Source organism: Polyergus mexicanus, unplaced genomic scaffold (assembly GCF_030449975.1).
Source record: "Polyergus mexicanus isolate NDT 795.1 unplaced genomic scaffold, iyPolMexi1.0 SCAF_25, whole genome shotgun sequence".
NCBI lineage: Eukaryota > Metazoa > Arthropoda > Insecta > Hymenoptera > Formicidae > Polyergus > Polyergus mexicanus.
The window spans coordinates 4,047,333-4,062,993 of record NW_027223345.1 but is presented as its reverse complement, the minus strand read 5'-3'; the positions used below and the strand labels follow the sequence as shown (position 1 = coordinate 4,062,993).

Here is a 15,661-nt window from a genome sequence, read left to right as displayed (position 1 = left end):
CGTAATCACCGCAGAGCTACTAGGCAAAATCTTGCTTAATATTCGGATATAATTCGGATATGATAGGGTTGAAACGATAAAAATAAATATTTAAGAAATTCCTTTAAAGCTTAACGAACAATTTTTATCGAATTTCCTATATTTTCTTAATAATTTTCTATATATTCGTGGCCAATTGTCTAATATGTACAGCGGCCCTCGTATCGTACTTTGCGGGGAATCCGTCTTAAACCGACTCATTTTATCTTGAACGTTGCTCTCGTGCTCCTCTCTCTCTCTCTCTCTCCTCTTCCCGCGTTCCTCTGTCCTCGCGCGATTAGGAATAGAAAATAATCCTCGCGTCGTACGAGTTCTCCCTTCCCGTTATCTCTGCCCTCTTGCCACCTCGTTTACCAAACTCAATGAACACTTGGTGGATATTGCGCTTAATCGGTGTACTGGACGATTCTCCGTGATTCGCGCGGAGTCCTTTGGCGAATGCGTCTCTCCAACGTTCATTCTCTCGACTAACTGATTTACTGTTATCGTAAAGGGATCGGCGATGATTAACGGATAATGAAAGCGAGCGATCGTTGGTGACAGCGATTCGAGAATTGTAGACAACGCCGCGCGTATATACGCGCGTAAGAGATATGCATTGATTCTGCGTTCGCAAAGCTTGATTAAAAATCAGAGATTCACCATACACTTGCGGCGATCCTACTTGGCCACTGGAGTCGTCCAGTTCACTGTTCCTTACAATATTGTTACACCGCTGATTGGCTGACATGCGTTATAATCGCAGGATAGATGTACAATTTCCTCCGCATGGTATAACTGCAATAATCTAATCTATTTAATCTTACGTAACGAACATTAGCTTTCCGCGACTGTCTCGGGAGAGGAAAAGGAGTATAACAACACGCCGCGATATTAGTATTATTAACGAAATGGATATTATATATAATGCCATTTCCTCCCCTCTCCATCCTTCCACCATAATGTGTACCGTCCCTCTCGTGCATGTACAAAAGATACATCGCGTCTCGTTCAGTCCGTTACAAATGTACATACGAGAATAATAATAATAATAATAATAATAATAATAATAATAATAATAATAATAAAAATTAACCTAACCAGAATAATCATTGCGCGATAATAATAGTAATAATAATTGGAATAATAATACTTAGCATATCGTTATTATTACTATCATTATCATTATGTATATGCGCGTACATAAGTGTGTTCGGGTATGTATCTATGTACGATTGAAATGTACATTTCATTCTGATATATACAATACATACGTAGTGTTCCTTTCTTCTCTCTCTCTCTCTCTCCTCTCTTTCTATATGTACAAAGTAAACAATGAATATTACATCGCTCGTTAATTTTTTGGATCCCCCATTCTCGCAACGCGTCCGTGCGATATCACGGACATATATCAGCAGAGATCCCAATAGATTTTATAATCGACGTAAAAAGTCTTTTCTCTTCGCCACTCTGTTCGTCGCGAAGGCGTGTAAAACCTTTCATAATTATCGCGTCGCGCACACGCGTAACCCCCACAGCCCCCCGCCCCCCCAGCCGCCTCCCATGCGAGATACGAATCGTGGAGAACAGTATTGGTATATGTATAACATATATATTTATATGTGTGTGTGTGTGTTTTTTTCCTCTTTCTCCTGTCAACTTTAGAATTAGCAGCATAATCCTTCATCTATCTCTTATAATTACGGCGTCTCGTGATAGTAAAGATAGTAAGTAATGATAATAACAGTAGGAGAGTACGCACAACTACTGATATCGACGAACATTAACGTAGCACAATTGTAGCGGTAATAAAAGTAAAAATAAGACATGATAGGTGTATCGCTTATATATAAATACGGTTTAAGAATCTAATTCTATCGTTCGTGTATGTATGCGCGTATGTATACATACATACATATATATATATATATATATATATGTATATGTATATGTATATGTATATGTATATGTATATGTATAAAGATTCATCGTCAACGTACAAGTTTTCAGTCGGTTTCGCGGCGCGGCACCGCGCCGAAATATCTCTCTACTATTATACCCTTTTTGCCGCAAACAAAACAATCCACCCGTATTCATTCACGCTATCTCACATTTATGCGCGCGTGTACGCGCTGGCACGCCTCTCTCTCTCTCTCTCTCTCTCTCTCTCTCTCTCTCTCTCTGTCATATCACATGCACACCCTTCTTATTACAAGATGTAACGGAGTCTCACGTATGCATTGATAATGTATATCTTGCCGAAATCTTTCGCGGTCTCGGGTTTTACGTCGTAGAAAAAAAATTTCTAGACGTCCGACGAGAGAATGTCGGTTTGGGGGAAGGGGAAGAAAAGGGCAGCGAAACGTACGGCCCTTATTTTCCCGATAAAAGCGAGACACGTGGCACATAACTATATATATATATATATACTTCTATAATCATAAAATTGAAGATTCGCGAAAGTGGCGTGGAGAATTTTCGTACTACTTGCGTGCTATTCCCGACACGCTCATTTTGGTACACGGTAATAACGCAGGACGAGATAGCCCAGGGTTCGGAAAACGATCAGGAACGCCAGCAGTACCGCCGTGTTCGCCCAAAGTGGTAGACTTGAGCCCCTGACCCCGCCTTGACTCTCCAGAATCGCTTCAACGGGTATCGTCGTGCCGTTTCTGCACTCAGCGAATTTACTCGGCTGCGAGCATCTGTCGTACAAAAGATTATGCGCTAGGATCAGTAAAGGGTTGCTTGACACAAGCGGATTTTACATTCAACTATTATATTATATGTGTCTTTGATATATTATACATACAATATATAATAATTATATAATTATAACGACACGTTACGATGGAGCAATTTAGTCGATATATAGGCTGTCCCTAATTTAAATGACAAAACTTCAAGAGCTTGCAGTTAATGAGGTCAGTGCTAGATGTAACGCTTGCATTGCTGCAAGAGGTCAACATTTTGAACAATATCTGCATTAAATAGATGATGACATAAATAAAATGTAAATAAATAAATAAAAAGAACGAAAACTTGTTTTGTTTCTTTTTTTTGTCATTTTCTCCAAAATGGAGCAAAAACGAGCAAACTTCTAAAGGACTTTCTGTCTTAGCTTTTCGGTCTCCTACACGCTCCTGAAATTTTGCCATTTAAATCGGGGAGACATTGTGTATAATAAAAATTTATGATCATATACATTGTATATTCTTCTCTATTTGCATCGATTTTTCTTTTTATTTTTTTATATTCCTCGAAATATTTTCAACGTAATACTCTGTGTCTTTCGTGAGAGGAAAAAAAAAAAGAGAGAATTGTTCTTATAAATTGTATCGTTAAATCATTGTGTTGTATATAATCTGAAATTCATTTCACTCAATTACAAATTATATTTTATCGATTATATTTAATTATATTTAATTAATAATATTTTTTGTCGAACGAAAAAAATAAAAAAAAATAAAAAAAAAATCTTTTTAATAATTTTATATTCTGCATTCGTTCGATATAAAATTTCGCTCATTCTTAAAGTTTTGATAATCGAAAGATCAGGCGGCGGTAAACGAAAAAATACATATAGCCTTACGTGATCGGTGCGCCGTAATCGAACTCCAGAATCTGCATATTCTGATAGGCGTAGTGCACCATGCTGATGTATCTCGCCCATGCTAACCACGGTGGGACCGACGTCGCCAAATAACCGCCCAGGAGTTGCGTCGCCAGCGTGTAAAGCGCGGACGCGGTGATGCTCACCTGCAGATCCAGGCAGCATGCGCCCACGAAGAATCCGACGCTCTGCGATGGGGACAAAAATCAAATTTAACAACTGGCCGCGATAACATCGATTTACAACGTATATCGAACAGGCGAGTCCAATCCTTGTCAGCCGGATCGATTTCTCTCATCAGGAATGATACTCTGATATTGGATTGAACAAAAATTTGCGAATGTATATCGATCTCCCCCCCACCCCCCCAATCACTCCGATAACATCCGTACGGTTCATCCTCGTGACGTAATACGATTTCTTCATCGGTCCGATGGAACGTCATGTTAACTTTTTCAATTATTATCATTCGTGAAGAAAGGATAAAAAAAAAAAAAAAAAAAAGCGAAAGACTCAACTTTTAAAATATTTAATTCTAAATTCTCTGAAACAGATATAATAGTAAAGGCGAGATATTTTTTTTTAAATAAAATACAAGAGATATTTTTACATATTTCTTAGATAACGATCTCATCGGATGCGAGGATCGATATTACGTCTCGTGGATTAAGCAACGGATTTTACAGTGAAACGGACAAATATATTGTACGTACCTGCGCGACAATGGTGTTGAGCAGCAAGTATCCGAGCAACGCGACGAAGACCGCCAGATTGTGGAAGCCCAGCATCGGGTAACTGATTATATGGTAGACCGCGGGCAACGTTACCGTCAACGGCAGCTCGCCGACCATCTTCGCTAGGTAATAGGCCGAGAGCCGATAGGATCCTGACAGGCGCTCCTTGTTGATCACCTCGCGCTCCGGGGGAACTGGAAAATCGTCATCGTCCCGCGCGCGTTATTTTCAGAATTAACCTCCCCCCACCCCCCACCCCCCAACCCCACCGCAGGGGAGTGGAAGCCGCTTATGGTGGTCGATCTTTTTTTTCTTCACAATGAGAATAAGTGGCGCCATTTCATGTCTTGGAAGAGAAACCTTACAAATGTCGTTGTTAAAAAAATATATATATATATATATCATCAAAGCATATCTGAAGACATATATACGATAATTTTTTTCGGGAATTATTATTTTTAATATTGAATGTATATGAAAAATATTTGTGGCACGTTGTATTTAGATACATATTTATGAAGATGTGTGTAACTGCAGTAATAATAATAATAATAATAATAATAATAATAATAATTTTAATGATCAAGTATTATAAACGAAAAAAATCATTTCTATACAAACTATCTTATTATTGATAGAATATATTAATTATTATTTAAATTAATATTAAATTAAGTCCAATTAGCCTATCAGCTTCATCTACTTCTGCACGCTTGCGTGATGCTTCCACAAGCTTTTACGCAAATCGAGTAAAGCTGGACGCTTATACATATTTGCATTTCCGCAAATATTATTAACGTATCGCATAAACTCTCCATGATATCGAGAATCATATGATAAAATAGATAAATTAAAATCTAAGAATATCAGAGCAGATGATTATTTCTTGTGCAGTTTTTAAATTTTTGATAGACATTTTGGCAGCCAAATCTCGAATCAAATATTTTTTGAAGTTAAATTTAATCAAAGAATTTTGAGAAAAAAATATCAACTTTTATTAGTTGAAAAATAAGATTTCTCGTGCAGTTTTTAAATTTTTGATAGACATTTTGGCAGCCAAATCTCGAATCAAATATTTTTTGAAGTTAAATTTAATCAAAGAATTTTGAGAAAAAAATATCAACTTTTATTAGTTGAAAAATAAGATTTCTCGTGCAGTTTTTAAATTTTTGATAGACATTTTGGCAGCCAAATCTCGAATCAAATATTTTTTGAAGTTAAATTTAATCAAAGAATTTTGAGAAAAAAATATCAACTTTTATTAGTTGAAAAATAAGATTTCTCGTGCAGTTTTTAAATTTTTGATAGACATTTTGGCAGCCAAATCTCGAATCAAATATTTTTTGAAGTTAAATTTAATCAAAGAATTTTGAGAAAAAAATATCAACTTTTATTAGTTGAAAAATAAGATTTCATCGCGCTTCGAGCTTAATTCGCAAATAAACGTTTTAATATTGTCGATGTAAAAAATATACATAATTACAATCTTCATTAGGGAGTCCGTCTCTAAAATGTATTCTGCTGGTTTGCCACAAATTTAATAAATTGTAATTGCGTTTTATTCAAGTACCACGTTGATGCAGATATATTGTCGAGATAATCAGTCGAGTTTCTCGCCACAATGGACACTTCAATTCTTTTCGAACCGAAATTTCAATTACGCAAATGAGAATTAAATTAAATTCAACTCACAGCTAGAGAGTGCTCCAAAATGTGCAAAAAGCATCCAGTACGTGGTGCTGAAGAACATCCATCCTTGAATATCGTGAAGGGCTGCTTCAGTTCTGGGGAGTCCCAGCCACAAAAGCCCGGCTAGTAATCCTAAGGCTACCGTCTGCAACCAGTTCAAACGCGACAACATTCGCGGTCGTGCCTCTTGAAAATTTCTTTCCGATAATACCTGAAAACAAGAACATGATATCTCTATTTGCGTAAATAAACGTAGATTTTTGCAGAATCATTACGTAATTTACTTGCAATCTGTACGGCAATTTTCTAATTTAGTAAATATTTTAAATTAAAGATTATATATATATATATATATAGGGTCTTTAAATAAGTGCGAAAAATTTTACACTCTCCCAAAGAGGGAAGTGAAAATTAAATTTTTTTTTTTTCCAAATTTTGGACAAGTTAGAAAAATGAAATTTGATGGACATTTCCCAGTAATAGAAAGGATACTTATTAATATTTTTTTAATCTTCCTGTATCGTTATAAGAGGATACTAGCAATCTCTATCCAATTTTTTATTAAAACTTTTTAACGGATCGAGATGTGATCTTCTAAAAATATGCGTTAGAAAGCTTGATTCCTTTAGAAACTTTTTCATTTCTTTAATTTTTTTCGTAAAATCAATAGTTTTCAAGGGGGAAAAAAAAAAGTACATAACTCCTTAGGGAGAAATATAGGGGTACATGTTTATATGAAAGATCCCCGTTAATTTTCGACAAAGAATCATCTCCTAAAATTTCTCGCACTTATTTAGAAAAACACCCTGTATATTTCATTTATAATCGCCACATGATAATTATATATATCATGAATACGCATTTATAATATCGCAATTATAAAACTTTATACACTGCTATATAATAATGCGCAAAGTATAAAAGTCGTTGATAAAAGTTCAAAATTATATTTAAACAAGAAGTTACGTAACGCTATGTGATATGAAATTGAAACTTTATAACATGAAGATTTTTCAATCAAAAGTTAGGAAGATATGTTATTAGCATTTCTTTTTCGAAGCTTAATTAATTAAATTTCTTCCTTGAGCACGCTATTTTCTGGATAATACACAATATTCCAGATCCATTGATCTTAATGCGCAGCCCTTAGATTAATGCTTGTGAAACGCGCTTCGATTATCTCAGCGTCCGATGCTGAGAAAATAGAACGCAAAGTTTCACAATGCTGGTTTTCGAAGACCTTATCAAAGAATAATCCTGGTATATACAGGGTGTTTTCGACAATGCCGCGATCCACCCACGACGCGATCGTGAATATGTAATCCGATATTAGTCTAGTTGCATTCCTTAATCGACGCCCGCGATTAATAACGATTCGATTCTCTTTCATCAGCGAATAACAATATTTTACTTGGCTCGATGAACTTGCATTTCGCTTTTATTTGTTGGAAAAGATAACGCTTTAGAGAATATAAATATCAAGATAGTTTTGGATTAATTAATATAATTATAATTTTATTAATACCGATATAATTTTCTTTGCTTCTTTATTTATTTATTTTATTTTTTTTTCTTATAAGATAGATAAAAGAAAATTAGGATAATTAATATTGAGATAGGAATTAACTGATATTAATGTACACAGATACAAGACTTTATTTGAAATTAATGAAAATAATTTGTTATATTTTTCTTTCTGTAGACAGAATGGCTTTTTAACTTATATTAGCGTTAATATTTTTTTTTTTTTTTATATTGACACGTGTATCATTGTGCATACAATTATGTACTTGAAGCCTCTCGCCCTCTTCTCCCAGAACACAGAATATAGTATGTCAACCGCTCGAGCAAGGTTAAAGTACGTTTAAGCGAGTAGAATGGCATTGTATCCGGTAATTGCTGAAAACACACATTCTCAAAGCGTACTCACTTTGAACTGCGACCAGAAGCTGGTGGGCCATTGCCAGGAATAGTCGTCATCAGCAGAACTCGCGCTGCTACTGGCGTGGCTTTGTGTATCCAGCCATAGCGTACGGCCTTCGTCTTCCTTCACTGTAAAGCATCGGAGAAATGAATGTTTAGATTAGCTTTGTGAGAATTGCATAGTTGAATCAATAAATATACGAGTAGGCAGAGATGAAAGGGAGAAAAAATTTCTGTGACCATTATCTCACGATATTTTTCTAAAGTTTATATTTATCATAGCTTAACTTATCGCAATATATACTTTTAAATATTTGACCAATCCGTTTGACTCGTTTTCAACTATAATATCGTTATAGTAGTGTTTGAATATTTTGCAAAATATTATTATAACGTATTGTCGCGTTTTTATCATATTCATAGATTTTATATGATCTCTCTTATTGTATCACGTCTGATTTTAAGGCAGATAACAAAAAATAATTATTTAAACCATCTAAAAAAAATTCGATAAAAACGATCAAATAAATGTTAATTATTGTATATATAAAGTATAAAGAAAATTTGATTTTAATGTTTTAACAAAATAAAATCAAAAAATTGAAGAGAAATTATATACATAATATCCTAGATATTTTATTTATTTTCAACAGCTTTGATATCTTTTGCGTTTAATATAATTATAAAAATATTTAACTTAATTTAATTTATTACAATTATTTTACGCGTTATTTTCTGATTAAAAACTGATCCCGATTTCCCTGCAGCGACCATATTTTTTTTTTTTTTTTATATATAACCTCGATTATTATTTTATTAATATATCGAGAGAAAATGTGTAAAATTATCTTAAATTATCTTGGATCTATTAATATATATTTATTACATCTGAATGGAAAAATAAAAAATTCTCAAAGAGTTGTACGTTGCAGAACTGTGTGAGTTATAGATTCTAAACCTTCATTAATTCTAAACATCAGATTGTCTATCTTAGCGATCTATAAAACGAGCCCTTCCGGCGTTCGCGAGATATTCGATCTTTGCAAGTACGCGCTTTTAAGTGGGTACATCGGAACCGCAACGGTATCCGCCTGCGGTCGGGGGAAGGTCTAGGTGTGCATACATATATACGTATATCGTGGGGCGGTTGCATACTATATAATACCGTTGTGGCTGATGTGGTGCTCGTGATAATGGATGAGATGGTCGCAGAGCGGATGTTGGCTGGGATTATATTCCGGACGAAGTTCCGGTGGGCAGTCAGGTCCCTGTCTTGCAGCTCTCGCCGCGGCAACGATGCGCTCTCGAACTTCCTCCGGCCCCTTTATTTGTTCCACTAAAACAAGTGTTTCGTACAACGCTGTGAGATCTAGGCAATCTCAGGAATTTTCGCGGGAACAGCCATCTGTTTCGCTTCCTGCAGTATGCATTCCGTTAGTATGAAATAATTATTTCAAAATATAGAAATATTCCCGGAAATCATTTCTTTAAAAAAATTAATGTGATTTATATTTTGGAACATTGCAAACACACACACACATTATTTCATATCTCATTTCTTATTTCTATATCTTAAACAAATTTGTTGTAAAATTAGAAAATATTACATTTAACTTGCGTTTTATTTGTATAAATATTAATGTAAAAAATATATGAGAGAAGAATAAACCCAAACAATTAATGTAAAAAATATATGAGAGGAGAATAAACCCAAACAATTAATGTAAAAAATATATGAGAGAAGAATAAACCCAAACAATTAATGTAAAAAATATATGAGAGAAGAATAAATCCTAACAATTAATGTAAAAAATATATGAGAGAAAAATAAATCCTAACAATTAATGTAAAAAATATATGAGAGAAAAATAAATCCTAACAATTAATGTAAAAAATATATGAGAGAAAAATAAACCCTAACAATTAATGTAAAAAATATATGAGAGAAAAATAAACCCTAACAATTAATGTAAAAAATATATGAGAGAAAAATAAACCCTAACAATTAATGTAAAAAATATATGAGAGAAAAATAAACCCTAACAATTAATGTAAAAAATATATGAGAGACAAATAAATCCTAACAATTAATGTAAAAAATATATGAGAGACAAATAAATCCTAACAATTAATGTAAAAAATATATGAGAGACAAATAAATCCTAACAATTAATGTAAAAAATATATGAGAGAAAAATAAATTATGAAAATTAATATAAAAAATATATAAGAGAAAAATAAATCTTAAAAATTAATATAAAAGATATATAAGAGAAAAATAAATCTTAAAAATTAATATAAATATCAAATATAAAATCATATGATTATTTATCTTATTATCCTAGATAGTATCTATATTCCTTGTAGACATGCAGTTATTTCCAACGATATGTATATAGAATTTGAATTTAGAAATCATAAGTTTAAATTATCGAGAGCAAACTGAAGAGGCAAGGCAATCTATTTATCAAATATTATATCATTCATGAAATAAAATTCCACAAAATCAGATTTGACGTCAACGAAATGCACTTACGAATAAAGTCTGCGGGATTGTAATGCGGCAGCAAGGTAAGCCCTATCGTAGAGAAGAATCTGCCGATATTCGCCGTCGAACCGTAGTATGCTACCTGACCGCGACTCAGTAAAAGAAGCTTACTGAAACTGTGGAACATCCTGGAACTAGGTTGGTGTACCGTCACCACGATGCTCTTACCCTCCTGCTCGGCATACTTCTTTAACCGCGAGATCAATGCCTGGGCCGAGTGTGAATCGAGCCCGCTCGTGGGTTCCTGAAGTGCAATGAGAGATTCTATAAATTAGCGAACATAATATTACCGTGTTATTTTTGATAATTTTTCTTTTTGAATAAACTTTTATAAAAAATTAATTCATTTATTTATCTCTTCTATTATCTAACATGTATTGTATATCCACGCGGTATTAAAAACATATCTTAATAGATTTCCATGGAATATAATATTCTGTTTCAAACACATGTTGAATTCTTTTTCTCTCTAAATCATTAAAATCATATATTTTCGTTCTACGGATTTTCAGCTCTCCGCGCATTCACGTTTACTACATATTTCTCGCGTTCGATAATTCACGTTCTTATCGTGAGTAGAATCTTGAATTTGGAAATCTTTCGTTGAATATATTTGAAGATTCTTCGATGTATAAATCATGAGATTTATAGATCTATAATTCGATAAGTACATATTTCATTCTAAGAATCTTAGAGTTTCTCTGCGTGAAATTTTACACCGATAGATTATAAAAAAACATATGTATAAAAATAGATTTATAATAAATATTTAAAAATGATTATATATACCTACATATATTGTATTATATGCAAACACATTATTCATTAATCTTTCTAAAATTAATTATGTTTATTACTAAATTAATTATGAATAGAATAAGATTTAAAATACGCATGCTACTTACTTATAAGAAAATATACGTAAAAAAAAAACTTACATCGAGTAGCATTAATGACGGATTTGTGAGTAATTCGCAGGCTATACTCGTCCTCTTCTTTTCACCACCAGAAAGTCCCCGTTTCGTATAATCTCCGATAACTATACAAGACAGATATCACATTGACCTATATATATATTAGCAAAATTACGCTTTTCGCGTAAATATAAAATTATAAGTTCAAAAATTATAACTCATTCTTGCATTCATCGAAGAATTGTATTCAAAAATTACAAGTATATCAAAAATCAAAAAATTATTGTAAAAAAAAAATATGTATTAAAAAAGTACAAAAAAATCGAAGAATTGTATTCAAAAATTACAAGTATATTAAAAATCAAAAAATTATTGTAAAAAAAAAAATATGTATTAAAAAAGTACAAAAAAATATGTTCATAAAATCTGTCAAGGATATATACAGAATATTCGCGTTTTAAATATTTTCGTGTGAGATCGATACGTCATTTCCTAATTTGTATATGCAACTTTACTATCACGTCACGATACATAAGCGTGGAACTAAATAATAATTGAAAAATAATATTCGACCGTATAATAATAGATATATGTCACGCGAAAAATATGGGAAAACGTAGACGATCATCATTGTCTAGAAGGAAAAAAAAAAAAAAAAAAAAGTTTAGAGCACCCCGAATAAGGGACGAAATCTTATTCTTCTCGACTAAAATTAAACTGATTTTTCTTTATCGAATTAAGGCTTAATTTACGAAAGCATAAGTATTTAAAAGAAATAACGTCGAATAGAATATTTTCGGTAAGAAAAAATCTTTATATATCTTTATATTAAAAATCTGTATATCGTACTTTGTCCGTCCTTTGTGTGTTGTTTATTATATATATGTGATTGTACTCGTGCGACAATTTGATATTCGTGATCGCGAAAAATGTTAATCAAAATTAAGAGACAAGCGATGACGATAAAAGCCGATCGCGGAGAACGGAGATTATTAACGTAATTAATTTCTGATGCGATCTACGTTATTATATCAAACTAATAGAGTTGTCGATATTTATAGTTGTTCGTAGAGTTTCTCGGAAACATCGTGAAATCGTCATCATGGATTAAATTAATTAAGATAGTTCATTTTCCAAACAGATAAGCCTAATCTCCATGAGATTAGAGTCCTTAATTGTAGACGCGCTTATTTACATGAAATTTATCTAAAGGATCGAAAACGAGGAACACTCATGAAAGCTTATGACTTATTGCTTACGCGCTCTCTCTCTCTCTCTCTCTCTCTCTCTCTCTCTTAACAAACATAAAGTCGCGCAAAATTGGGTTAAATTGATTTTCATCGTACGCAGAAGACGAGACGCGAGGCAAAACTCGATCGTGCGAGAGCCATTAGATCCTGGAATAACGATGCTTCTAATCATCGAAAGGCGAGAATAGATCCGCCCGATTCGTGCCCGTCGTTTATACACCACGCGTGTCTCTTTTACGACTCCTACCGGCGATCGAGCAAATTATACACGATCGGTGGAATCCGAATACGCGCCGGCGCCGTCGACGTTCGTCTCGCGGGTCTAAAAGCATTCGCCCGCGTCGCCACATCGTACGTCGTCGTCGTCGTACTCACTGGTGTCTTGGCAGGCCGCGAGGTCGAGGACCTCGATGATATGGTCCACGCACTGCATCTTCTGCGAGTATGAGAGCGTGTCCGGGAGCCTCAGCCTCGCCTGATACTGCAAAATTTCCCACGCATTCAGACATATTTCATCGATCATCATAATAACGCGCACGCGCGCCCTTACATATACAATACAATACAATAATCTCGTGATATCGATCGCGTGCTCGCGCGGCTTTAAAAAACCGCCGCGTGTACGCACGCTTTTGCATACGGGCCGCGTGCGCGCGTTAAACGTCAATCGTAAACAAAACCGCACCGCAGAGACGTAGATGCATTTCCGTTTCGCAATATATATCCAGGCCACTTTGTAACTATTATTACCCTAACGCGCTACATCGGACGGTAGGGGGAGAGGGGGAGGGGGGGGGGGGAAGGCGGAGGCCCTTACGATCCGATCGTTAAGTCGATTACGAAATCGTTATCGCTTAACGATAGGTATAATTAAGTGTTATCGCGAGAATTGTACGTGACAGGATTAATTACCCCCCACCCCTCCCCCCCCATCCTTTGTGCCCCTATAGATTTTATTATCGCAATTCGATTTATCTTTCGTCTAGAATGAAATCAGAAACCACCCCTCTCGTCTCGATTGAAACACATTGATCGCAATGTCAATCTATGTCGATCGAGCGCATTAAGCGTATCGAGAGAGAGAGAGAGAGAGAGAGAGAGAGAAAACTTGCTTGAAAGACATTGATATTTGTTAATTAAATATGAATTAAATCTGTACAATTTTACTATATATAAATTTGACATTTAAATACAATATTATAAATTATCACATCGATTACGGAAGGATATGATTAAAGTTGTATAAAAAATAATCGAGAAAATTTAAGGGAGAAAGAAAAGAGGTGTCTCATCAACTACACGTAAGCCCGCTTAAACGTCGCTTCTAAATCCATTCGACAATGTGTCATCGGACATTTGGACATGCGATGATGTATGGATCGTTATATGGATCGACGATATGTACGGATATAGAGACCGGGCGACGACGAGCACGCTCGTTTCTCCAACGTTCGTGCTCCTCGTACCGTTACACAAGCGTGGGGGGAGGGACGGGGGGCGGGGGGCGGGGAACGGGGGGGGGGCGGCGGCGGCCCGTTACGCGGAGAGAGAAAGTGGTGCGCGGGTCGATGATATTATACTCGCGCCGGGAACACCAGTTATGTCTAAATAAAGATAACGACGATACACACCCGGCTATAGAACCGGACCGCGAAACTCCTTCCGGTCTCCTTTAACAAATTAACCCGTCTATTTTTAAAGGGGACCCTTGAACGATGAAAACTTTAACAAATAAAATACTCGATCTTAAATTTTTTTTTTTTTTTTTTTTTTTTAAACTCAATTTCAAGCGATCTCTCTCTCTCTTTTAGCTTACTCTAATAATAAATATTCAATATTCACATACCTCGTATACGTGAGTATAAATTAAACATTAGAATTAAATTAAATAAACGTTAAATTAAATTAAAATTAAATATAAATTAAATTAAATATCATAAATTATGAGAGAGAAATAATAACGGCCGACGAAGCATTTGAATAGAGAAAGAAACTCGCGACTTTTGACAGATACGGGATTAAGTCTGATTCACGATTAATAACGGGTTAAAGGTTAAAAATCATACAACCAGGCCTGATGGTGCAATCGAGACACCCAGGTCCGTTCGCCGTCAAGTACGGAACGTGTTCCCCGCGTAGAATAATAGGAAGCGAAAACCAGCGCGCGAAAAGAGAGAGGAAGTGGTCGGGAGAGCAGAGAGAGAGAGAGATAGAGAGAGAGAGAGAGGGAGAGAGGCTTCCCCGGAGAGAGAAAGTGTCATCCCGTTGAAAGAAGCGGCGGTCATCGCGCATCGAGCACGCCTGCATGCGTCGTGCGTGCATGCGTGCATGCGTGCATGCGTGCGTGCGTGCGTGCGTGCGTGCGTGCGTGTAGAGGCGGCGCCAAATGTTTTTGAAACCGTAAGACGTAAGCACGCCGCGAGCTCACGAGCGGTTCACTGACCGAGTTATGACGTCATCGAAACATACGGTCCTTGCTCTCCCCGCGTGTCCGCCCCCCCCCCACCCTCCCTCACTCATGGTAACCCGTTAACGGTCGCAACTAGACGAACGACGGACACGACGACGCGTTCGTTTGCGAGAGCTAGTCTCTTGTCGCTATACCGTGTGTCTCGCGTGTGACACGCGCGTGCCGCGTAGGTATAGATAGGTGGGTTACACGAGTGGTCGCCGCACGCGACACGCTCCTCTCTCTCTCTCTCTCTCTCTCTCTCTCTCTCTCTCTCTCTCTCTCTTTATGCTTATCATACGTGATTTTGACGAGCCGAGAGATATGGAGTTTCGTTTCTGATTTTAACAATCGATCGCACATCATCGGATCCAAACGTTGGATTTAAGTTTCGCCTAACACGTGGCGCGATGATGATAAGAAGAAAAAATTAATCTCGCGTCCGTTAAACCGTGTGTCATCCATCCATTCATTTTCTTGTATATTTCGTTGCGTGTATTATTTAAGAAAATTAAAATATAAA

At 35.6% G+C, this 15,661-nt stretch overlaps 1 protein-coding gene across 1 annotated transcript in view; it reads right to left on the bottom strand.

Moving 5' to 3' along the window:
* Nucleotides 1-2,191: 2,191 nt before the first annotated feature.
* Nucleotides 2,192-15,661, bottom strand: part of E23 (Early gene at 23) — a 128,499-nt gene continuing 115,029 nt past the window's right edge. The window contains exons 5-13 of the mRNA XM_070313691.1: nucleotides 13,065-13,170; nucleotides 11,464-11,564; nucleotides 10,514-10,769; nucleotides 9,143-9,313; nucleotides 7,985-8,106; nucleotides 6,058-6,265; nucleotides 4,345-4,559; nucleotides 3,611-3,819; nucleotides 2,192-2,723 (exon numbers count right to left, since the gene is read on the bottom strand). Coding sequence (XP_070169792.1) covers nucleotides 2,528-2,723; nucleotides 3,611-3,819; nucleotides 4,345-4,559; nucleotides 6,058-6,265; nucleotides 7,985-8,106; nucleotides 9,143-9,313; nucleotides 10,514-10,769; nucleotides 11,464-11,564; nucleotides 13,065-13,170 — 1,584 coding nt within the window. The 3' untranslated portion in view covers nucleotides 2,192-2,527. The remainder of the gene's footprint in view (nucleotides 2,724-3,610; nucleotides 3,820-4,344; nucleotides 4,560-6,057; nucleotides 6,266-7,984; nucleotides 8,107-9,142; nucleotides 9,314-10,513; nucleotides 10,770-11,463; nucleotides 11,565-13,064; nucleotides 13,171-15,661) is intronic.